This window comes from Camelina sativa, chromosome 4, assembly GCF_030686135.1.
Source record: "Camelina sativa cultivar CO46 ecotype springtype chromosome 4, ASM3068613v1".
In the NCBI taxonomy this organism is placed as follows: Eukaryota; Viridiplantae; Streptophyta; class Magnoliopsida; order Brassicales; family Brassicaceae; genus Camelina; species Camelina sativa.
The window spans coordinates 22266092-22289913 of NC_141883.1; the positions used below are offsets into that span (position 1 = coordinate 22266092).

Here is a 23822-nt window from a genome sequence, read left to right on the forward strand (position 1 = left end):
ATCTGAAAGAATCTAGAGGCTTCTCTGAGGTTATATTCTACTATCCAGACACACCAATCAATCATGGTTCTGACCAGTTTATGCAACTGCAGGTTGTTACTGGAAACAGAGCATTATCTCTGGTAAGTTCTCGTTGGGTTTAAAAAATTTTAGCAGAAGGTTTTACTTTAGAGTCTCGTATATAAAATCTTTAAAGAAAGCTTTTCCTTGTGTGGCAAACGGAAATTCTTCCATGGAATGTTTCGAGAGTTTTGAAATTCTTTGGAAATAGTTTGGTTCTAGATTTTGGTATATATGTCCAATCATCGCGACAATTATATTCGAAAAATATATGGTAAGTTTTGATTGTTGTTAATTATGTTGTTGGCAGAAGAGTAGATCGGATAAAGTGAAAGAATTATTATATCTCCCTGAGAAGATTTATTTAATATAAGAATTATTAAAGCATAAAAATGAAATGAAATAAATGAATTTCGTATTTGGTTTGAAAACACAAATTAGACATGTCGGTTAATATGAAGATTGCATCTCACTAAATCAAATTTAAGCAGCAGCTAATTAACCTTTTTGATACAAAATAGAAGCAAAAACAAAGCAAAATATAAAAAAATATTTTTCATTTTATTTTCATATATGTATTTAATAAACCTAATAAATTAGTTAGTTATTATTACATTTGAAAAACAGTGTGCTAAAAACAAAACTATGGATACAACTCCCATGTATTATATTGGTGTACTTAACTTAAATACAAATTTCCCTAGAAAGACAGGATATGAATATATGATAAGAGATACATCTTTTAAGCAAACCTACCAAAATTTAAATATCGTCAAAACACAGCAAGAACTTACCAAAACAAATATTTCTATTAAAAAAAAAAAAAGAAGAAGAGGAAACTTCCGGGAAGTTGCGTACATAAATCATCATAACAACAACAACAACACAGAGTCGCCACCTATTTATACAAAATCTGACACGACACAAACAGATGTAGAATCACAAAAGTCTTTAAGCTATGGGAAGTATCGTGGAGCCATGGGTGACCGCCGAGAACGGGAACGCGACGGCAAAAGGGTCGAACAGAGAGCTGCGACATGGGAGAACAGCACACAACATGTCTTCATCGTCTCTAAGGAAGAAATCAGACCTGAGACTGATTCAAAAAGTCCCATGCAAAACTCTCAAGAACATTCTCTCTAACTTCCAAGAAGTCATTCTTGGTACTAAGCTCACTCTCTTGTTTCTCGCCATCCCTCTCGCCATTCTCGCCAACTCTTATCACTACGGTCGTGTAAGCTCGTTCTCTCTTAAATTTTTGTATTTGGTGAATTTTTCCAGAGAATTTAGACAATCCTTGTTCAGTTTCCCAATGAATATAATCCTTAATTTTACTAAGAATTTTCCCAACCAGTTTTAAGGTTTATTTTATCTAATTTATATAAGACAAAATTTTGATTAAGGTTTTTAGATTTAGTTTGCACTATATATTGATCAAGATAGTAGCAAAGAACAAAATCACTTAGCTTGTTCTTGTATTGCGCGTTAAAGCAAACTTTAATTGGAGTTAGATACGTGTTTATGCGCAATTTAAATCATTTCATGATACGGATACATCTGTCGAATAGTATTAAATGGTTTGCCTCGGGCAACACTATATACGTTATATTTTGTATTATCCTACTACCTAAATCCCGTGATTTATTTTGATTACTACTTTGTTTTTTTTTTTGTGGAATATTCATGATTTGTGTGTTTTCCGATTCTGGTGCATTCTTGCAACGTGCTTATCTGTTACCGACTATTCGTCAAAAAACTTTATTTTATTTACTAAATTATTTTCTTGTTTTTTTATATTTTGTAAATGTGTGACAGCCGTTGATATTTGGACTGAGCTTGATTGGGTTGACACCTCTAGCTGAGCGAGTTAGCTTTTTGACAGAGTAAGTAAAATTATCGTCCCACATTTCATATTTATTGTTATTTCACTATTTCATATACTCCAAGTGTTCTTTTCATATTTCTTTTACTATATTCATATGTATCGTTTAGTACACAAGTTATTGGATATTGAATGAAATTTTTTTAGTAGTGTTGACAAAAGTGTCAATTATGTATCGTTTGTGAAATCACTATTAAGATTCTTTACAGTTTCAAACGATGTTAAAAAGCTATTTTCTGTTTATTTTATCAATTTCTTAAAGGAGGACATACTTAGACACAAACCAAGAATCATATTTCAATAAGCTAACAATTACATTTTTAGTTACAATTTGATTGGATATAACATGATCGTCCCTTTCATTTGTACAGGCAACTAGCTTTCTACACCGGTCCAACAGGTAACGTTTTCATACTTATAAATATCATTAAATTATTTATCAAGTATAATCTCCAAATCAAATCAGTATTTAAGAAAGAAAACGTCACTTGATGTTTGCTTTGGTAGTGGGCGGTTTGTTAAACGCGACTTGTGGAAACGCTACGGAGCTGATAATCGCGATACTAGCGTTGGCCAATAACAAAGTGGCAGTGGTGAAATACTCTCTATTGGGTTCAATTCTCTCAAACCTTCTCTTGGTTCTCGGCACTTCCCTCTTCTGTGGTGGTATCGCCAATATCCGCCGCGAGCAACAGTTCGACCGGGTACATATATATACACCCTCTCTCATTACTAAAATCCGGTTTAGTTTAATTCTTATGGTAATTTTAACATAACCAAACCGGGAAACATGGATACAAATTGCATTCGGGACAAAACCAAATTTAGTATAACCATACCGGTTTGTAACCCTTAAGTTAAACAAAATCAGGTTGTGTTGACTTTAACCGGATATAAATAACCGATAGTTAAAGATGTTTTATGTGATGTTTCTCTCTTCTTGATTGTTACAGAAACAAGCGGACGTGAACTTCTTCTTGCTGCTTATGGGTCTGTTGTGTCATTTGCTGCCATTATTGTTAAAATATGCAGCAACCGGAGAAGTATCAACCTCCCTGATAAACAAAATGTCGCTTAACCTGTCGCGGACAAGCAGCATCGTTATGCTTATTGCTTACATTGCTTACCTCATCTTCCAGCTGTGGACTCACCGCCAATTGTTTGAGGCTCAAGAGGTGCGTAAGAGTTCTATTTATGTTTATCTCTGCTCGATGAGTAGTAGAATGCCAATTCGTAATGTAACTAGCTATATTCATTTTTAACCGGATATAGGATGATGATGATGATGCGTATGATGATGAGGTGACTGTTGAAGAGACTCCGGTGATAGGGTTTTGGAGTGATTTTGCTTGGCTTGTTGGGATGACACTTGTCATAGCATTGCTATCGGAGTATGTTGTGGCTACTATAGAGGTAAATTAATCAAGTCGATATATATGTAATATGTTATATTAAGTCCCTAAATGAAAAAGACTCAAATTAGTTATATGGATGTTATTATATCTTGGTCAGGAAGCATCGGACTCATGGGGACTATCAGTGGGTTTCATAAGCATCATATTGCTTCCTATTGTTGGAAACGCAGCTGAGCACGCAGGAGCCATCATTTTCGCATTCAAGAACAAGCTCGTGAGTTTCCCTTTTTTCTTTGCTTTACAACCTTCTAGAGTATGCCTAATGCCTTCTATTGTTTGGTTTTATGTTTAGTATGCATTTTTATTTCCAAATGAACCCACAATAGTTAGCATTGTAAACAAATTTATTTGTTGCAAAGATATTTATATGAAACTTCGGCATGTAAATACAGGACATATCTCTAGGGGTCGCATTGGGCTCTGCAACTCAGATTTCTTTGTTCGTGGTAAGTTCTCATTTCCCTTTTTTATTTTGTTAAATAAAAGATTGAACGAAATGTTATGATTCGATTATTTTTTTATTTTTAATAAAAATTGATATTAGCAAAAAAAAAGAAGTTCAACGAAATGTTGCATGCAATGCAATATAACAAATCTAAGACATTATGTTAATGTGTGCGTTTCCTCAGGTGCCATTGAGTGTTATCGTAGCATGGATCATGGGAATAAAAATGGATCTCAACTTCAATATCCTTGAAACAAGCTCTCTAGCCTTGGCCATTATCATCACAGCCTTCACTTTACAGGTAAACGTTTTGCCTTACACTACTATATTCCTCAAGAGATCTAACACTGAACAGTTAACAAATTAAGATATCTTGAGAGATAAGGATACTAGTTAAAAGTTCAGTGTCCCTATAAATATACTCAACCATCGTTTTTTTTTTCTTGGGCTGGTTAGGATGGAACTTCTCATTACATGAAGGGACTGGTTCTATTGTTGTGTTATGTCATCATCGCGGCATGTTTCTTCGTCGACCAAATCCCCCAGAGTAAGTAACTCAAGCAGAATCCCATCTTTGAACCATCACTGAAAATGACCAAATACTTAAACAATACGTTTGTGTTTCACAGAACAACCAAATGGAACTATCGTGGGGCTTCAACCCAAGAACAATCCGGGAAGTGGATTTTTCGCAGCTTAATATGTAATATCATCAGATGACTTGAAAACACAAAAATGTAACGGAAGAAATCGGCGATACAATTTGTTTGATTCCTAGAGTGACTTGTCGGAGAGGTTCCTCAGCCTGGAAATGATGAGAGGAAAACTTGATGAAGATAGGTTTCTCTTATGTGTACAAGTCACATTTCTGTCCCTATATATCTTGTTTCTGTTTGTTGCCATTTTATGTTTTTATCTTGTATATCCTATGGTTTTGAGTTAAAGGGCTATTTTCAATTGATAAAGATTAAAGAGTAAGAAATAAATATTTTCCAATTGACCCTAAGGTTTAAGGTATATTACATACATACATTGGTCAAAGTTCATATCACCTCAATGGTAGGAGAAAAATAAGACATTTCTTTAAGCAACAAAAAGCCCATTATGAAACTCGTTAAAAAGCCCATAAAGCCCATAAAGCCCAATAATGCTATAGACTCGAGAGCCCTACTATACTGGCGCCATTTGACGGAAACACACAGAACGGCTTCTCTTCTTTTCGAAACCAAAAACCTTAACTTCGCCTTATCTACTCAAAAACCATGGAAGAAGACAGAGCCATTCTCACATTTCACCGTATCCCTTCTCTCATTTCCTCTCTACTAACATCTTCCCCAGCTAAACCCGGCACAGTACATTTCCGCCGCCGCCGCGTCGTGTCCGCTCGCGGAGATGTCGGTTTCGGCAAATTCGCGTGCATTTCAATGGTGGAGAAGTGCGAGCAGAGAGAATTCGCACCGACGATGACTCAGCTCTTGAACAATCCTCTTGCTATACTTGCTCTTGTACCCAAAGATGCCGCCATCTTCGCCGCTGGTGCTATCGCCGGAGCCGCCGCTAAAACTGTTACTGCTCCTCTTGACCGTATCAAGCTTCTTATGCAGGTTTTTATATCCCGTACACTCTTTTAAGCTTTAATGTGTTACAGTAGAAGAAGATGAAGGTTCAACCTTGGCAAGTGTTTATTTTAATCTTGAATATTGTGTTTTAATCTGCAGACACAAGGTATACGACTTGGACAACAGAGTGCAAAGAAGGCTATAGGATTTATAGAGGTAATACACAAGGTAGTTCGTGTATGTAACTTATTAGTCTTTCGTGTTAGAGATGATTCAAGATTTTATTTGGAAATGGATTTTTTTTTGTAGGCAATTACTATGATTGCTAAAGAAGAAGGAATGAAAGGTTACTGGAAGGGAAACTTACCTCAGGTTCTCTTAAACTGTTTTGTGTTCTAAAACTTGTGTGTTTGTGTGTTTTTTTTATACATGGGAGAGTGAATTTTTTTGGATATTGAGTTTGAAAATGTGGCATCAGGTTATAAGAGTGTTACCTTACAGCGCGGTTCAGCTTTTGGCTTACGAGAGTTACAAGGTGAGTTTGTGTCATTTTTTTTGGCTTATGTATTAAACAGACATGATAAAAGATTGTTTGTACAAGCATAGCTTCAAGATGATAAAATGTATCTGACATATTAGCTGCTAGATAGATTTATCAACAGGGAGCTTGTGCGATAGTTAGTTTATATGACTGCCTTTAGGAAACTTAGCTTGATTGCATTAGCTGTTTTGTTTTTTTTTTTTGTTACCTGTATTGAAACTGATAACATTCAGCTTAAACCAAGAGTTCTACACTTTTTTGCTCTGTCTCTCTATTATTTGTGTCCTGTGACTGATGCTTCCTTATTTTGAATTCAGAATTTGTTCAAAGGAAAAGATGACCAGCTCTCAGTAATCGGAAGACTAGCAGCAGGTGCTTGTGCTGGCATGACTTCTACTTTGGTAAGTTATTGTGGTTTGATATATTTACTGGTTAGCAAATTCTTAAGATTACCTATCTATTTGTGGAGCCTAATTCTTTCCTCTAACTGGTATCGTCAGTAGCTCACATCCTTATGATGGCTGTACTGATGTATGTCTGAAATATAGGCACACAATCCTATGTATACCCACTAAATATAGCTCACATCCTCTTGCTATTTGATTCTTATGCAGTTGACATACCCACTAGATGTTTTGAGACTGAGGTTGGCTGTTGAACCTGGGTACCGAACAATGTCTCAGGTGAAATGGTTTTTTTATTTTATCATTCCTGTTCATGCATTTATTGATAGGCATTTTACAATGTAAACTTCTTGCAGGTTGCTTTGAGTATGCTTCGTGATGAGGGAATCGCATCTTTCTATTACGGTTTAGGACCTTCTCTAGTAGGGATAGCTCCATACATTGCTGTAAACTTTTGTATTTTCGATCTGTGAGTCTTCTAAAATTTCTTTCTTTCTGTTTTGAAGTAAACAAGTTGAACCGGGCTGATATATATCTTTTGCCCCATAACTGACAACAGGGTGAAGAAGTCTTTGCCGGAGGAATACAGACAAAAGGCACAATCTTCTCTGTTCACAGCTGTACTTTCAGCTGGTATTGCAACACTGACATGTTACCCTCTAGACACTGTGAGACGGCAAATGCAAATGAGAGGAACTCCATACAAGTCAATTCCAGAAGCACTTGCTGGTAGATTAATCTATTTCTTCATGCAACTCATTATATAGCAAGATCTTCATCAAAAGATAGGGTCTATTTTCTTACAATGCATGTTGTGTATTAAGCAAAAGACTTAAGTTTTGAACTGAAGCATCTTTACATCTGGCTGTGCAGGAATTATAGACCGTGATGGGCTTATAGGCTTGTACCGCGGCTTTTTACCCAATGCATTGAAAACTCTTCCAAACAGCAGGTTGACTTCTTAAGCATAGAATAAGCATTCTTAATGCATTCATTCAAGCTTCTGATATCGGATTGCTGTTTTGATAATATTATAATATACTTGTATGCTCTTTAGATAGCACTAGTATGTGTACATGGAAAACACAGTTATGTACATATGCCTTCAGATTCTTTAGGTCTCTAACTTTGATCTTTTGAGAAACTCACATTGCAAATAAGTAGAGGCATACTAAAACATCCATTGCCGTTTATGTTTATTTTGCAGCATTAGGCTGACAACCTTCGACATGGTAAAACGCCTTATCGCCACAAGTGAGAAGCAGCTTCAAAAGATCACCGATGATAACCGGAGTCGAGACCAAGCTCAGTAACCATGTTTAGGACATTATTGTTTCACATGAAAATTTTGGAGCCGCTAGGATAAATTATGCTTGAGTACTAGTTTTACATTTTAATTGAGAAGTTTACATTGTTAGAGAGCGAAACAAAGTTTGGCTTTTGTATATTCGGCAAAATTCCTGTCGGAAATTCATTATTTTATCAACAACTTTGAAAGAACCTTGAGAGTCAAGAGACCGGAGATTGAAGCGAGAGCCTACTGTGTTTTGATTTGGATGATCACTAAAGCAGCCATTGTTACATTTTGTTGTGCAAAAAAGCTGAAACAAACATCCCGAGAGATGCTAACAACTGTTTCGCTTTCTTAGGAAAAGGAAAATAAAAAACACACGATTTTAGATCTATAGTTAACGACACACAAATTACACGATAAACCCTCGGTTAAGTTTGGGATACAAAATCCTATTTCCATCCCCAGTTTACTCTTCTTCATCGTCGTCCTCATCATCGTCATCATCACCTTCGTCCTCTTCTTCATCATCACCTGCTACTTCCTTCTCTAGTAGATCTTCCTGCAGAGGACATGAAGCCAACCATACATATTCAGAAAGCAAACACTCACTACAAGAGAAAATGGGTCGTGTATAAATACACTAGAGACACTTTACAACGTGTAATGGAAATTTACCTCCCCACTGGCTTCATCTTCATCATTCACCTCAGATCTAGACTTTTCAGATTCATCACTCCCTTCCTCCTGCTCCCATTGCAAGGAAAAAAGAGTTAGCCACGTAAATGTTTTTATATATGAGGAAAGGCTTAGGGCTTACCATGTTTTTGTTGTATGCATCCATTTGCTTCTCATATTCAGCTTTCCTCTTTGCAGCTTTCTCTTCATATGGAGCTTTTTCCTATGAAAGGAAGATGTGAAACACATGTCAACGTCATTAGTAGAATCTATTTGGTATTTAAACATCACAACTAGGTGTTGACAAGTAATGTGTTATAACCAATGTTTAACTATGGATTAGTTTAGTAGGTTAGGCTCTCTGCTAGAAAATCCAACACAGGCTATTCTGCTAATTATCAAAACAGAATGTGGTTGTATGAACAAGGCGGCGCAATTCAACTTATAAGATAACTATTTTTCTTTGAAACAGTTAATTCCATCACAGCATCAGAGAGACAGGAAAGTTCGACAGATACTTACAGCTTGAGACATTGACTTCCATTTCTGGCCTCCAGCTTTCCCAACCTTCACAAGGAAAAGACAAGGTAAGACCATAAGAAGTTCATATAAATAAGGACCAAGTACGTGTAAACTTTCAAGGAATCTCCGAAATGCTTACTGCAGAGACGGCCTTCACATTAGGATTTTCTTTCTTGAATGTTACCCTAAAATCTTCTCTGAAACAAGAAATCAGTAAATTATGAAAAACAGTTTTAGAAGAAGTTGAATAATTCAAGTGGGAATCAATTTCTTTATAAGGAAACCATCCAGCAGAATACATACAGAAAGACAAAGAAAGCACTAGGAGCTCTTTTGGGTTTGTTCGGATCCTTTTTAGCTTTCTTCTCTTTACGAGTCTCACGTTTGCTAGCCTTCTCAGCTGGTGCCTTCCTCTTTCCCACTTTCCTGAACAAACAAACAGACAGACACCAAACCTTTTAGTTAATAATAATATACAAAGCAACAAATGCTAAAACCGGTCTAAGTCTAACCAACCAAAAGCTACAAAATCAACAACGCCTTAATGATCACAAACTACTTCAGTTACAGCTGAAAGCAAAGCCAGTTTTGAAAGGCCAATTTTCTCATAAATGACTCTATAAGCTTTGTATTGGAGATCAAACCTGTCATCGGCTGGCTTCAAGGCTTCTTTTGTGGTCTTAACTTTATCTTTCCCCTTTGCTGTTTTCATCGCACCAACTACATAACCAACCGAAATCGAATCAGTCTCTTAGTATAATTTTGATCATTTCATCTCAGAAAATTTATTTAAAAAAAAAAATTGTCAGAGCAAATTCAACATATAATACAACAGGGAAAGTATAAAAGCCAAATCCTATCATGGAAAAAAAAAATTACCGTAAGAGTAATTCGAGAAGAAGAAGAAACGGAAGATCTCAGAAAACCCTAGCAGAATCAGAAGACGATCAAGAGAACAGCAGCAGCAGCATAAGAGATGAGGGGAAACAAAAAAAGCAAAGAGATGCTTATTACCGGTGGTTACCTGTTAAACCTAGTATTGGCGATCACCGGTTTAATTAAAAAAAGGAAGAGGTCCAGTAATATCCCAGGTGCTTTTACCTGCTATAGCCGGTTTATATATGATCATACTCAATGAAGGTCCGTTGATTTGAACGGTTGCGATCAAACGGTTGCCGCCAAATGATACAGAGATTCGATAAGGATGCGAATGCGATGCGACCAAAATGTGTCACGTGCGTGTGTGTGTGTGTCTTCTTTGGGCCTGACTTTTATTTATTGGGCATAGTATGGGCCCGATTTCAGTCAACAGCTCAGTCGGGTCCTAGATATACAATTCTTCTAATTTTTTGGAATAGTCGATGATGGTTCACACGCATTTGTATTGTTTTATTGAATGTACATCAAAGTTGAAAACTGTATGGAGAAAGCCAACAATGGTAAAGAGTAAGACCATAGACGTAAGCCAAAACAAGCAAAAATTTGGGACTGAACATGTGGAAGCTTAACAAATCAAAGACGGTTTACGCTAAATAAAGAAAAGTTAACTTGTCACACAAACACAAACTACAACTTCTCTGTAGCTGTGACCTGTTCACTGTTCCCATTCGAGTCAGCTCCGGATTTTGGCTTCATATGAGTTGGTGGATTGTGCTTGAGTTTCGTGAGCACTTGACGCATACGAGACAGATCAGTGGGCTTCCCAGGCTTTGGTCCTTGGATCACAGTTATAGCTGGCTTCTTGTTCTTGTTCTTCCCTCTACTCTCTATAACTGGTACTTCACGAGGTATGAGTTCCGCAATTGCCTTCCAATTGTTTTTGTCAGCTTCAGCGTAAAACTTTTCTTGATTCTCCAAAAACAACTGACCAAAATAAACAAACACATCTGTTATAGAACTCAAAATTCAATATTCTTAGACCTAATCTACAACAATCTTGAATGATAACAAAAACAAGTTAACGAAGACAAAATCACCTTCTCTTTCTCGCGGTTAGATTTCTTGTTGTTTTCAATAGTAACGTTACGCTTGCTATAGAAGTCAGCCTTGTATTGCTCTGCTGTTTCTATAATTTGCTGAACCATCTCTTTCTCTTTCTTTTCTTTCTCTTCCAATCTCAGAGCATTTAGCCTTCAATACACATCATAACAAGACTTATTCATATAAGCTATTCAATATAGACATATAATCATAATCAACCACACAATCACATCGACTACACAACCAAAAGATTCCATCTAATTTACTATCTTGAACAAACTAAGAGATTCCATGTAATATTTGGTCAACGTTTGGAGTCAAGAACTTAGACTAAGTCAATTGCTAAAATTAAGGTTTTAAGCAAATTATAAGACTGGTCCAAAACTCACGAAAATCTCTAAGAATCGAATCCAAAAATTCAAAGATTATATAATTATTTTGTTTAAGAAAACAGAGTGATAAATCAAGTAGAGTATCAAAAAGCTTGCATGCACGAAGAAGAAAGCTTTTTTTACCTTCGCCACTCTCTAAGAGCAAAACCTTCCTCTTTCTCCATATCCGATGGAGGCGGCAAAATCGAACCGTTTGTAGCATCGGAACCGTTTATGAACGACGGAGATTGAGTCTCCGGTAAATCCCTTTGGTTGGACAGAGGAGACGAATCGTCGCCTGGTAACTCTTTCTCCGGTTGGGCATCAAAATCAGAGAAGGACGAGTCAAACCGCTGAGACTGGAATCGAGACTCGTAAGCCGTGTAGTCACCACCATCACCACCCGTCGAAGGGTTTGACTCACCGAGTCCTGACTCGTCGTTGCTCAAAGATGACGACATCTCTCTCTCTATCTCTAGGTTCTGTTTTTTTTTCTTACAAAAGTCTTCTTTGCTCTGCTTTTGGTGTCCGTGTGTCCACACTAGGTTTTTCATAACGAAGCATTCATCTACGTGCCCTTTTATAATTGGTTGTAAAGTAAAAGACACAAAAGTCATGAAAAGGATACATCGTGAGTATCGTGAATCTCTCTGCCTCTATCTGATTGTACGCTTACGTGTCTTTTTTTATATGGAGCAAAGTAGCTTCGTATGGTAGACCTTGAGTACGGGATCATTATCGTCAAATCCCTTGAATATTCTCTAGCCTGATGGGCTTTTATTTATACACTTTTGTGGCCCTTTTAAGATATGCTGCTCCAAAAATTAAAATATGCAACTTTCAAACCGAAGTCTACCATCCGAACCAACTTCTTCCGAGTCCTTGAAAACATCCATATATATATTATTGCATGTGACTTTGACACACAATGACACAATCAATATTACAAAATGTGTTTCATGTTTTACTTGTTTCCTGATATACGAGTTTACATCGAAACTACTTAATAACGAGTAGTCACAAACTATACGTTGTTCCAAGGCTCTTTAGTGGAGGCTGGTTCGTTTTTAAACGTGTGAAGCATAAAGCTACAAGCCTCCACGGCTTCTCCTACAGTTAAGAACATCCACTCTTTGCCCAAATGATCACCGATAAAGTTGGATCTGGTTAATTTCTTCACTACCTCTCCTTTTGGATTTGCCAGTACCAACTGTGGGATTAGAAAAAAAATAGGAATCATATGAGGTAACGGATAGCATATCCTTAAAATGTAATTATATGGCGACGTATTGTGTTTACCTTTAACGCCCTTCTGTCGATGACTTTCTTAATTTCCTCCATCATACTTATACCGCTTGTGTCGATATTACCAACAGCTGTTTTGTTCAAAAAAACACTCAAAGTAAGCCTCTCGAAGGAAAACAACACTAGCTAGTGTCAAAGAAAATCAAGATCATATTATTACCGGACATATCGAGTATAATATATTGTAAACTGCTTTCTCCTGATTGTTTGACTCTATCTTCCTCTTCATCGATCCACCTTATGATTCTGTAGATGTATTGAAAACAGAATTATAAACCAATTCTCAATCTTTGGCATGTGTATACGAATGAGGGTTAGGTTACCGTTCACGCAAGTAACTAGCGTTGGCAAAGTAGATGGGAGCATCAATCTCTAAGATGAGAATACCAGGAACGGTTCTTGATGAAGGGTACTGCTCAGTGTTTCTATAGATCATGCTGTTTGGTATGTTTCCCTTCACCGCCGTTTTTGGCCTCGACACAAACAGCAACAACCTTGCTATCGATATGGCCACCTTCATATCACGGCGAAAGAAAAAAAAAATAACATTTTAAAATGTTTTAGAAAAAATATTTCTTAAAGTTGCAAAATATCTTAAAATATTTTGGTAAAATTGCAATTGTGTAAGTGCCAAACGCAAATAGAAAGCAAAAAAAAAAGGGAAATCTAGGTATATACTTACTGCGACGATTAGTCCAATTTCTACACTGCCGAATACGACTCCAACGTAGGCGCTCATGCAGACTAGGAAGTCGAACTTATCGACTTTCCAGAGATGGATGGCAGCTTGATAGTCAATGAGTCCGAGCATTGCGGATATGATGATGGCCGAGAGGACGACGAGTGGTGTGTAGTAAAAAAGCGGCGTGAGGAAGAGCAGTGTGATCATAACCGCAATTGCCATAACTATGTTGGACACTGCCGTCTTACAACCCGCGTTGTAGTTCACGGCCGACCTCGAAAACGGTCCTAGTAGCATGGTACGTCGTAATTAATTAAATACTGTATTACAAGATTTTCCATATAATGATATAACATATGCATGTATTGTAATGTGACTAATGTGCTAGTTGTCTTCATATATAGAAGCCATATGCTGTGTTTAGTAGAGTACTTACCTGTTGTGAGGTAACAAGATGTGAAGGAACCAACGATGTTCATCATTCCAAACGCTATCATTTCTTTGTTCCCGTCTATATTGTAGTTCTTGAACATTGCAAAGCTCCTCCCGACAGCTATTCCTTCCTGCATTTTACACATGAATTTTATTTTATTTTAATGAGTTTTTAAATTTCACTATTTACAATCAAAATCGTTATTTATATGAATAGGTTGCTTGATTTTTTTTTAGTTTTCTTAGATCTAACTTTAGTTAGAGGAGAAGTTATTTAAGCCTCATATATAAGCCTTAGTTAGTTAATTTGTTAATATCTACTTGCTATAACAAGCATAGATGTAAATAGATAAGGAATATATTATATATAAGTATATAATAAGTTAATGATAACACTCTACACAAAACTTATTCGTCTTATCTTGTATCTTGGCTAGTACTCTCTCAAGCTTTAAAACTTATATCCAGTTACTTGCAACTAGTCTCTAGTTCCATATATAATAACATATCTATATACTGTATATATCTCTAACTTTGTATATAATTTAGAATAAAACCAAAAAAAAAAAGGGACTATGGGCTTACAGCGAGAGCAATGATGCCAGTGATGAGGCCAGTCTTAACAGCTGTCGCCATGTAAGGCGAAGTAAAGATGAGATCAGAACCGGAGAGTGGATTCAACCCTTTCTTCAGGTTCCCTATCTGCACAATCAATCGGGACACCTTACTTTATTCTATCATATCCCTCTCCCTTTCGGACAAAACTACAAAAGTCCATGAGCCCACTTCTTTTGTCATAAGTCTATACCTTCAACTTCATGCTTCTTGTTCCTTTTCTGACCATAATATTCTACCTAACTTACTTCCTTTTCTTTAAATTAAATTGTTTATAGATTTTGGTGAAATACATACACGCTATATGTCTTAATTAATTGAGAATGATTTTGTTTATTTATTCTTATTTTTCAAATTTTAAAAGATAATTAAGGTGATCCGAGAGAGAATGAATAATACCACTTGAACACCATGTCTCTCAGCGTGAGTGAAGTAAACCAAAAGACTTCCAAGAATCACTGACGTCAAAGGAGCCATCGCTGCCACCCAAAAGAATTTTGGTTTCTTCGTGCTCTGCATCATCAATTCGTAGTTAAAGCATGAATCAGGTTTTTAATTGTGTAATTAATTACATCTAAGGATTACTTCCAATCTCTCGTCACATTTTTTTTTTAATTCTTTCCAGAAAAAAAAGATTGAAAAAGACGAAGAGCAATAAAGTAGTAACGGAATAATTACACGAAAGATCATTGTAGCGTGCAAGTCCAAATAAATGATACACTAGTATTAATTACGTAGTCCCTTATTTAAATGATAAAGGTAGAGAATCAATCTTACGAAAAATCTGGTTGAAAGAAGAAAAAAAAGGAAACCACATCCGAGAACGCCACTCTCCCATCTCCACTACACACCAACAAAAAAACCAGATAAACAAACAAAAGATAAACACATGTTTAATTATTGTTTAATAACATGATTATTTTAATGAAGAGAATCATCATCGACCTTGGGGATGATATTTTGGATGTATTTAGTAAACTAATGATACACTAATAATTCAGTAATAAAGACATAACGGAAATGAGAGACACCTGGTGAGTTTGGGAGAAAACGGAACGCATGACAGAGATAACGTCAGTGGCGTCAGTGAAATGCTTAAGTCCGAAGATACCCTTAAGCTGTTGAAGACTCACCACCGTCGCTGCTCCTCCCATGAATCCTACTATCGTTGCATGCGATAGAAAATCCACTATGAACCCTAACCTGCAAATTTTTCATTTTCATTATTTTTTTCTTTTTTTTAATATTGTGTATTACGTACTAATTAATTAACAATCAGTTACAATCAGTTTGCATTATTTAACTCATGTCATCATGATCAAACTCACCAACCTCACTTAAAGCCTGTAGGTTCTAATCCATTTCTGGCCAGGTATACCGAAATTTTGGGGAACCAAATAAAAGATTCGACCCATAATATACTATTTCTATACGTCACAGAACTGACAGAAGTGATCTCTCGTGTTTTTTTGAATCAATGACACTTTGATTTGTATACATGTCTATTCAACCGTTCTTACCAGTCAGTTAAATTAATTATATTACAGTACTCTAGTATGATTCTCCACTGTTGCATAGTATATTTTTATTAAACCAATCATTATACCAGTCGAGTAATTATATTACCGTAAGATTTTCTATAATTATCTAGGTTTGTCCATATTGGCTCGTTTATCAGCTACTATTATCTTTGTTTCACGTGACTTAACTCGCTATGACGTATTTCACTCCAATTTTGGGGTTTGTGAATTATTTTAGAGTGCTTTTTTTTTTCACGTACAAAAGGAAGAAATCAAGGTAAGAAAAAGTTACTATTTGGTAGATATTTTTTATGCCAGAATCTTTTGTCCACATGCTTTGGATCCAAATATACTGTATAATATAACTCCATATACTTTTACACAAGTAAAACCATATGGAAAAGACAAAAATGAAATAAGGATAAATAAAGTAAAAAGGAAAAGAACCTGAAAATGCCGAGAGAGGCTTCGAGAACGCCGGCGAAAAAAGTGGCGGTGAAAGCAAGGTGAAGGTAAAGCTTAGGATCTTTCTCAGCATCGACTTCTTTGCTCAGCATCGCACCTGTCAAAAGAGACGCAACCGCTACCGTACCCACCGCCAAATCCTTTGAACTCCCTAGAACCGCGTACACCAATGGCGGTACAAAACTCGAATCTAAGCACAAAGACAGTACAAACAAGTACACAAACCTAATAAGAGTTTGGTTGTATCACAAAAACTTTTTTTTTTTCTCTTTTTGTAAATACAGAAATTTAGCGGTTAATTAGTAGAAGAAAAGAGTGAATAATAACGCTTACAAAGGCCAAGGATGGGAGGCAAATTGGCAAGTTTGGCATAACTGATGCCCTGAGGGATTGCCAGGCTAGCGATGGTGATTCCGGCGATGAGATCTGATTTAAAGAACTTGAAGTTGTAGCGTGGAGCCCATTCAAAAATCGGCAAGAAGTATTTGAGGCCTAACACCACTTTTCTTGATGCATTCTGGTTCTTAAACTGTCTAAAAGGATCGTCCGGAAACAAAGTTTCCTTGAGTGAGTACTGAAGTGACTTCAAGAACGGCTGAGGCTTTGGAGCCTCCACCGTGTGATGGCGGCGGTGAAGCTCCTCCGTTCCTTCAGGGAATGTGTAGTCCTCCGTGCCCATTTGGAAAACCGCTCGAGTTGGGTTTAGGAAGTTTTTTTTTTTTGTTTTGGTATTTTTTGCTTTGGGCGGTTGGAAGTGAGGAATGAGGAGAAGTGCTAAGGTGGTTTCTTCCTTTTATAGGAGTTTGAGCATAGTGTCTGCATTAGTAAATAAATAAATATATGAGAAAGTAATTCAAAAGCGTTGGATGATTTACTATAGGAATAGATCTCGGTGAAAAGTTATATTAAAAAAAAACACTCATGCATGTATCTTAATTAATCTATCTCATAATATAATTTAATAAACGCATATATCCAAAAATTAAGATATCCACTATTCTTTCTTTTGTTTTGGTTGAAGAAGATATTCATTATTCTTAATTTTTGGTTTTACTCGGTCCGGTTCTAGAATAATTTGTTGTTGGTCACATTTATAATTGATCACACTTAACTCACAACAACACGGTAAGATAAACTAGTACACAATGACAATTTTTATAAAGACAATTCTTGCATTCGCCCGTAGGATGAACCTTTCTTATTCACCCCCTCTTACTTAAGAAACAAATTATTGATTAAGGAAACAAATTCTGTATATCAATTAATTTTAAAATTATTAATTCTAAACATTATGTTATAGTTTCAAATTATAACATCTAAACTCAAATCACTCTTTTTATAAACCGAAATTAAAATATAAACCTTCACCACTTTTATAAACTCAAACCGACATATAATTTTGCTTAATTTTAAAATATAAACCCTAACCACTCTTTTGAAAACCCAAACCGACATATAATTTTGTTTAATCTTAAAATCTAAACCCTAACCACTATTTTATAAACCCAAACTGACATATAATTTTGCTTAATTTTAAAATATAAACTCTAACCACTCTTTTGTAAACCCAAACCAACATATAATTTTGCTTAATTTTAAAATCTAAACTCTAACCACTCTTTTGTAAACCCAAACCGACATATAATTTTTCTTAATTTTAAAATCTAAACCCTAACCACTCTTTTGTAAACCCAAACCGACATATAATTTTGTTTAATTGTAAAATCTAAACCTAAACTCTAACCACTCTTTTGTAAATCCAAACCGACATATAATTTCATTTAATTATAAAATTTATACCCTAAACTCTAACCACTCTTTTGTAAACCCAAAAGGACATATAATTTTGTTTAATTGTAAAAACTAAACCCTAACCACTATTTTGTAAACCCAAACCGTCATATGATTTCGTTTAATTGTAAAATCTAAACTCTAATCGTTATTTTATAAACCTAAACGAACATCATTTCCTTAATAAAAAATCTATAGAATTGGTTTCCTTAACTTGTTTTGTTTTTTTTATTTTAATTTTGATTTATTTTATAAATATGATATGACATGGCAGTTTGTTATATTTTGATTGGTTAATTAAGAGGGGTGAATAAGATTGATTCAACCCTAGGGGTAAACCCAAGAATTTTTCTTTTTATAATTAAGTTGATTAATGTGTATTATTTACACAAACAGTTGAAGGTATAATAAATTTGAAGTTAACATTAGTTTGACCTAGCCGTGAAAGTGAAAAGATAAATATAGTTACATGAAGTGGATAGAGCTCCGATTCACAGATGTGCGATTCTGATGCATGTATTGTCCCGGACACATAGAGAAGACGCGAAAGCCAGAAAGCTTACGTTTCCACTTTCAATCATTTTCGTAAATTACACATTCTACCCTCAACTCAGCTACTGATGATATCATCATCGCTCCCACCTTAATCATTATATTACTTTATAATTGTATGGCTCTGCTGACACTTGTCCATTAGGAAAGATGGTTTAGTTTCTCCTCACTGCCATGTCACATTTTCCTTTAGATTAGAAAACTATACAAATGTAAATATGTAATTCTACAGGGTTTAAAATTGGCGTTGTGGGATATTTTTCGAAAACTTTTCGTGAACGTGCCTAACGTTAGGAGTTGAAGATGACGATTTCAGCAACAACAAATGGTCGCAATGCTTTAGTCGGCATATAATATTTTACCTATTTTTCTTTTTTTTCTGACACCACTTCATTGATTATTGTCTGTTTCCTACTTTAATTGATTAGAAGTTTCTAACTAACTGTTGAGTTTTGGTAACGGTTGCAAACACATGAAACACAATGTTGCTTTAGCAATCTCTTTGGATTGACCGTTCCAAAACTAGTCTATGTAAGCTGAAGACTAACCTTCTAACTGAAGGATTTTATATCCTTTTGTGAATGAGTGTATCTATACTTTATTTGGCAGATACAAAATCACTTTCACCATTGAAAAGTTGAGCCTAATTGACGAAATTGGTATGTTGTCTTTCCGTTTCTTAGCCAGAAGTTGAAGTGCAATCACAGCTGGATGGGCACGTGGTAAACGATGGTTTAGTTTTTGTTTTTTATTACATGAATAAGTTTTGTATCACTTGTTCCTACCGAATCTTTCTAGCTCCGAATTTGTATATGACTTGTTTTGTTTCCTGACCACACTTTTTATTTGCATATATAGCTAGCAAGCAAGTTAATTTGATATGTTGCTTTGACAACCAAACATGGTGAAATCAACTATACATATATAGTATTGTAATGTTAACAGTTTAACCCTCACAAGTTCTATAACTTCCCATAAACAAATTCTGCTATATTTAACGAAAAAAACCGTTTGTTGATCATTGATTGGTTGTGTAAACTGAAACTCTAAATCGAAGATGTAACCAGCCAGTTATAGCTTGTTTAGTTGTTTACGTGAACAAAGCTAGGTGTTTCGGAGTACATATAAGTTTTTTGACCCTAAAGGAAAATGACATAAAGACTCTGGTCAAGTTAAGGAGAGACGATAGTTGACCCGGAATATAAACAGGCGATATATGACGCGGCTCGAATCGCAGCCGCAGCAGCCATATCTGCTTCTGTCTAAAAACGGAAATTAACTCACCACCACAATAATGACATGTGGATTTTTTTTTGTATTTTTGTATATTGTTTTTTGTTTTTTTTTTTCATCAATACCTATCAATACATTGTAACAAATGTGCTTTTCTTTTCTTTTAATGCTCAAAGAAAACGATGGATCAGCTTGCTACGTACTTAATTCCTTTATTTTTCCACTTACAATGGCCTTTGTTTCACGCTAAAACAACCGCGAAATATGATAATAATGATGAAAGAGCTACTCTCTGATTGCTAGTCAGTAATTACTAATTACACATGCATCACACAAAAAAAAAATGTATGGATAAAGCGTCATATATAATAGAATTGAATTGATGAAGGCTCCAGTCATATTAATAACGATACTTCAACAAAGAGACGGCTGTAAAAAATGGCCGGACGAAAAGAGAAAGTAATTAATTTATAGGTTCAATAAGCAACCTTGACATTTTACTTACGGATGTAAGTTGATTTACGAATTATTTAGCAATTAAAATAATCTTAAGATGATTTAGCCACAACAACAAAACACTGCGGATATAAGTTGGCTTTGTATCCATGATTGAAATAATTCCTTCTTTAATGGCAAAGTTAAAATTGTTCTTTATAAATAGAAAGATCTATTTTGATCCTCATGTGCTAGGTTTTCGGATTATCATGAATAGTGTGAAATATATAATTATATAAACTGTATAGGGATATAATTATATCAAGATCTAAAGTAAACCTCTAATTTTGTCTTACATAACTTTGGCTTTGCGAGATCTTTTGAGATCTAGAGATGATTTTCACTTGTGAAGGAGTATGGTAAGAAATATTTTTATATAAGATTTAGCGACATGAGTTGGTTGTTAACCACATTGAAGCTGAAAACAAAAGTTTTGTGCACTCGATCAATGTCACTAATAAATCAAAATATAGAGAGTAGATCTTTACAAAACATATCCGTTGATGGTGTTGCTTAGTATTTTTATTGGTGTTTCATTCGAGTAGAATATGTTTATTGTTTAGTGCTGTTAGATATATTTACCTTTCACTGAAATCTAAAAAATATCTTGAATTAAAAACATGTTCGGTGATATCACTAAACCTAAACGAATAAACTACGCTAACCAATATAAATTTGAATCTAAGATATACTTTATAATTAATTCCAATGGATCGAATCATCGTGCATATTATCACACAATATAATTTTTCCATGTTCTAAAATATCCACTGAAATCTTGTTAGATTTTTCTCTATCACCATGAAGTTAAATAAAAACAAAATTTAATGTGGTTATCTTACCCCTAGTCTCAAATCTGCATTCTTTGCTAAATATTCATTAGCATATACTTCAGCTTTCTATCTTACTTTCAAATCTTGATTGTGCTTACCTGTTTAGTTTAATTCCACACAAAAACCGTTGAATATCTTAGCTTTATCATTTTCCTGCACTTATATAGAGTTATATATATTATCTAAGTTTGGTCTCCGACGATTCAATAGCATATACTAGTATATACCATGGTGGCACAAGCATTTGAGACATTCATTATTGATATTTTCAGGTTTGCTGGTAAATGTGTTGTATTAGTCATTATAATTAAAGCGACGATACTAGAATAAACAATGTATAGCACAAAGTTAAATGTGATGCTCAAATCAAATGTGTAACCATCATAGAAAGAATTCGTCGCCATAGGCGTTTGCGTTAAAAAAAAATATTTTTACTTGGTTGGATTATGCCATACGAGCAATATCTTTTCTTTTTGGACAAAATGCCATAGGAGCAAGCAATTAACATGTTTTTTCAAAACATGCACAATCAATTATGACCATTGTTACGGGCACTCTACCAATCTTCTCCAGGGCAATTACCTAAAAACCAAATTTTCTAATTATTATTACCTGGTGGAGTTCTTGAATTAATGTGCGTATTTATATGAGTAACCCTATATGAAGAAATTTTAAACAAGTGAATACGAATGATGTAACATTTGGATAAATGTTTTAAAGTTATACAATTTGGTTAGAAAAAAAAAAACAAAAAAATTTCAAAATTTGGGCTACAAGGACATGTTATGGCCTGTGTTATCATGACGATGGTACACATAAGCCGACAACCACCACAAGATTACAGTATAGAGAACAACTAAATTGACTATACATCGCATCAATCTCACACTAGGGACAGATGCAACGATCACTAACACAATACTTTTTTTTGTGGGACAAAAAAAAGGAAAACTGATAAGATCTTTGGTAATTTACCAAAAATCAAATTCTAGCAGATTAGCTAATGATTTTCTCTTCAAAACATAACAACTAGTTGCAAAGATTGATTTATAATTTCTTTTTGTCGTTTCATGTTTTCAAAGGCTATTACCACTTTATGCGTTGTTGATCTAAAATTCTATCTTCGGACAATTGTCGTATTACTAACTCTTTTTTTTTTTGAGTCCGAAACAAAGGAAGTGTAGATAACATTTACATCGTACCTGGTGTTTTGGACTTTGCTATATACAATAACTCGTTGACTACGAATATAAATCGAAGTATCGTTTCTGATATGTTTGTGTGATTTCCTGGCAGACAACATAAATGCGTTCTCATATCACACCCCAATGATATGTACTATGACATCGGCCCCTTTATATACCAATATACAGTGTCATACACATGTGTACCCTAGCTAACGCTATATACCCCTACCTTATAGTTGCATGGTTACATGATTCGTATCCATTGTTTCCGGGATGCATAATTTGTAAGTCACATATTGTGCGGACACAAACTGGACCCCTCAGAATTGTACACATGTGCGTATGTCTATTGAGTAATTGAATATGTATAAACTAAATTATATGGCAGCAACGTATAAGATGATGTGGACGTAAGAACATAACATCGATAGATTTTACTCAAACGCCTGCGTAGATTCCCTTTAATTGAGCACTAGCTAATTCGAGTTGACAGAAACTTTAAGTCTCTTATTTTATTATATATATATATATATATATATGTTTATCTTTGGTACAACAATATTGTGTTTGTAACTTGTTAAATGATTTGAAAAAAATTATATAAATATGAAATCGGTAGACGGTAATCCAACCGTTAAAAATAGTTTTCCAAGATATATATAAAATATCGAGTGCATGTATCTGCCAAAAGAGTGGAGACCAACTGGAATTTCTTAGACAAAGAAAGAGTGAATCACAATATATAGCATATGTTTATATATGAGCTTTTTCTTTCTTGTGTTTTTTTATAAGACATTTATTGTCAAAATTCAGAATAACCAAATAAGCTTGTCATTTAAAACGTACATAGTGGTTAACTACCTCTGACTGAAATCACAATGAAAATAAACTATCTCCCATTCACAAAGTAAATCTTTATATAATTACATCTTACATGGGTTATAGATAATTGATTTACAAATACAAGTTACAATGATCATAAGTTTGGGTAGTAACCCCCATAACTTGAAAAAAGTATAGGCAAGTCCTCTTCAAGTCCCATCCACTTTGGCTAACAAGGAGATTCCCAATACATGGCTTGGGGCAATGGACCCACTGAATTCTACTAAAGGTTATATGGTTGGGTAGTTATCTGCAAAGTGTAAAGAGTTATCTGCAAATTGAAAAGAGTTATAGTAACAATACAATTTTTACTATTTAGACTTGAGACTTTTTGTTGTTATATGGTTGTGTCAGATATGATTAATTTCACCTTTTTTTTCCTTGTGTCTTGGCATTCTCTATTCGGACCGACTACTTTGGATAGGAGAATATAAGGCAGCCGTGTGATGTCTCGGTACGCTTTGCATGGGAGATGAAGCAGGCGGTCTCATTAAAGTCAAATTATACACATGGATCGCAAATGCCTGGTCGACTGGATTAATCATTACTATTACTTTGTTAGTTTTCCTTACTTTTAAGTGTCATCATCTTAACAAGTTATTTTGATTATAGAAATTATTTTGATTTTAGCAAAAACCTCACGCTTTTAGTAAATTTTGTACAAGAGTAATTCAGATTTATA

General features: G+C 34.9%; 5 protein-coding genes across 7 annotated transcripts; 2 read left to right on the forward strand and 3 right to left on the reverse strand.

The window, feature by feature from the left end:
- The first annotated feature begins 762 nt into the window (after positions 1 to 762).
- On the forward strand, positions 763 to 4767 carry LOC104781024 (vacuolar cation/proton exchanger 3). The gene is made up of 11 exons (XM_010505591.3): positions 763 to 1294; positions 1876 to 1943; positions 2314 to 2342; positions 2450 to 2646; positions 2896 to 3117; positions 3215 to 3355; positions 3455 to 3571; positions 3750 to 3803; positions 3987 to 4103; positions 4259 to 4349; positions 4432 to 4767. Exons 1-11 carry the CDS (start codon positions 1019 to 1021, stop codon positions 4500 to 4502), a joined length of 1383 nt encoding a protein of 460 aa, XP_010503893.1. The 5' UTR covers positions 763 to 1018; the 3' UTR covers positions 4503 to 4767.
- Positions 4768 to 4979: 212 nt separating this feature from the next.
- Positions 4980 to 7806, forward strand: LOC104781025 (putative envelope ADP,ATP carrier protein, chloroplastic). Its single transcript, XM_010505593.2, has 10 exons — positions 4980 to 5406; positions 5521 to 5577; positions 5671 to 5733; positions 5840 to 5896; positions 6220 to 6303; positions 6517 to 6585; positions 6663 to 6775; positions 6866 to 7035; positions 7180 to 7258; positions 7514 to 7806. Exons 1-10 carry the CDS (start codon positions 5065 to 5067, stop codon positions 7617 to 7619), a joined length of 1140 nt encoding a protein of 379 aa, XP_010503895.1. The 5' UTR covers positions 4980 to 5064; the 3' UTR covers positions 7620 to 7806.
- Positions 7807 to 7830: 24 nt separating this feature from the next.
- Positions 7831 to 10141, reverse strand: LOC104781026 (high mobility group B protein 1). 3 transcript variants are annotated; one of them, XM_087511381.1, is made up of 9 exons: positions 9899 to 10141; positions 9677 to 9724; positions 9442 to 9517; positions 9101 to 9223; positions 8937 to 8994; positions 8798 to 8842; positions 8418 to 8498; positions 8276 to 8344; positions 7831 to 8159 (listed from the first exon to the last, which is right to left on the reverse strand). In XM_087511381.1, exons 1-9 carry the CDS (start codon positions 9924 to 9926, stop codon positions 8067 to 8069), a joined length of 621 nt encoding a protein of 206 aa, XP_087367507.1. In that variant the 5' UTR covers positions 9927 to 10141; the 3' UTR covers positions 7831 to 8066. The 3 variants fall into 3 exon arrangements, with proteins under 3 accessions (XP_087367507.1, XP_010503897.1, XP_019100275.1); XM_010505595.3 differs by having other exon boundaries at positions 9822 to 9963; XM_019244730.2 differs by having other exon boundaries at positions 9812 to 9963.
- Positions 10142 to 10159: 18 nt separating this feature from the next.
- Positions 10160 to 11721, reverse strand: LOC104781027 (clathrin light chain 3). The gene is made up of 3 exons (XM_010505596.2): positions 11293 to 11721; positions 10774 to 10927; positions 10160 to 10660 (listed from the first exon to the last, which is right to left on the reverse strand). Exons 1-3 carry the CDS (start codon positions 11700 to 11702, stop codon positions 10364 to 10366), a joined length of 861 nt encoding a protein of 286 aa, XP_010503898.2. The 5' UTR covers positions 11703 to 11721; the 3' UTR covers positions 10160 to 10363.
- Positions 11722 to 12027: 306 nt separating this feature from the next.
- On the reverse strand, positions 12028 to 17110 carry LOC104781028 (sulfate transporter 3.1). Its single transcript, XM_087511380.1, has 12 exons — positions 16501 to 17110; positions 16150 to 16357; positions 15214 to 15385; positions 14960 to 15025; positions 14582 to 14695; positions 14153 to 14269; positions 13572 to 13698; positions 13136 to 13422; positions 12777 to 12967; positions 12614 to 12699; positions 12448 to 12524; positions 12028 to 12358 (listed from the first exon to the last, which is right to left on the reverse strand). Exons 1-12 carry the CDS (start codon positions 16844 to 16846, stop codon positions 12173 to 12175), a joined length of 1977 nt encoding a protein of 658 aa, XP_087367506.1. The 5' UTR covers positions 16847 to 17110; the 3' UTR covers positions 12028 to 12172.
- Positions 17111 to 23822: the final 6712 nt, after the last annotated feature.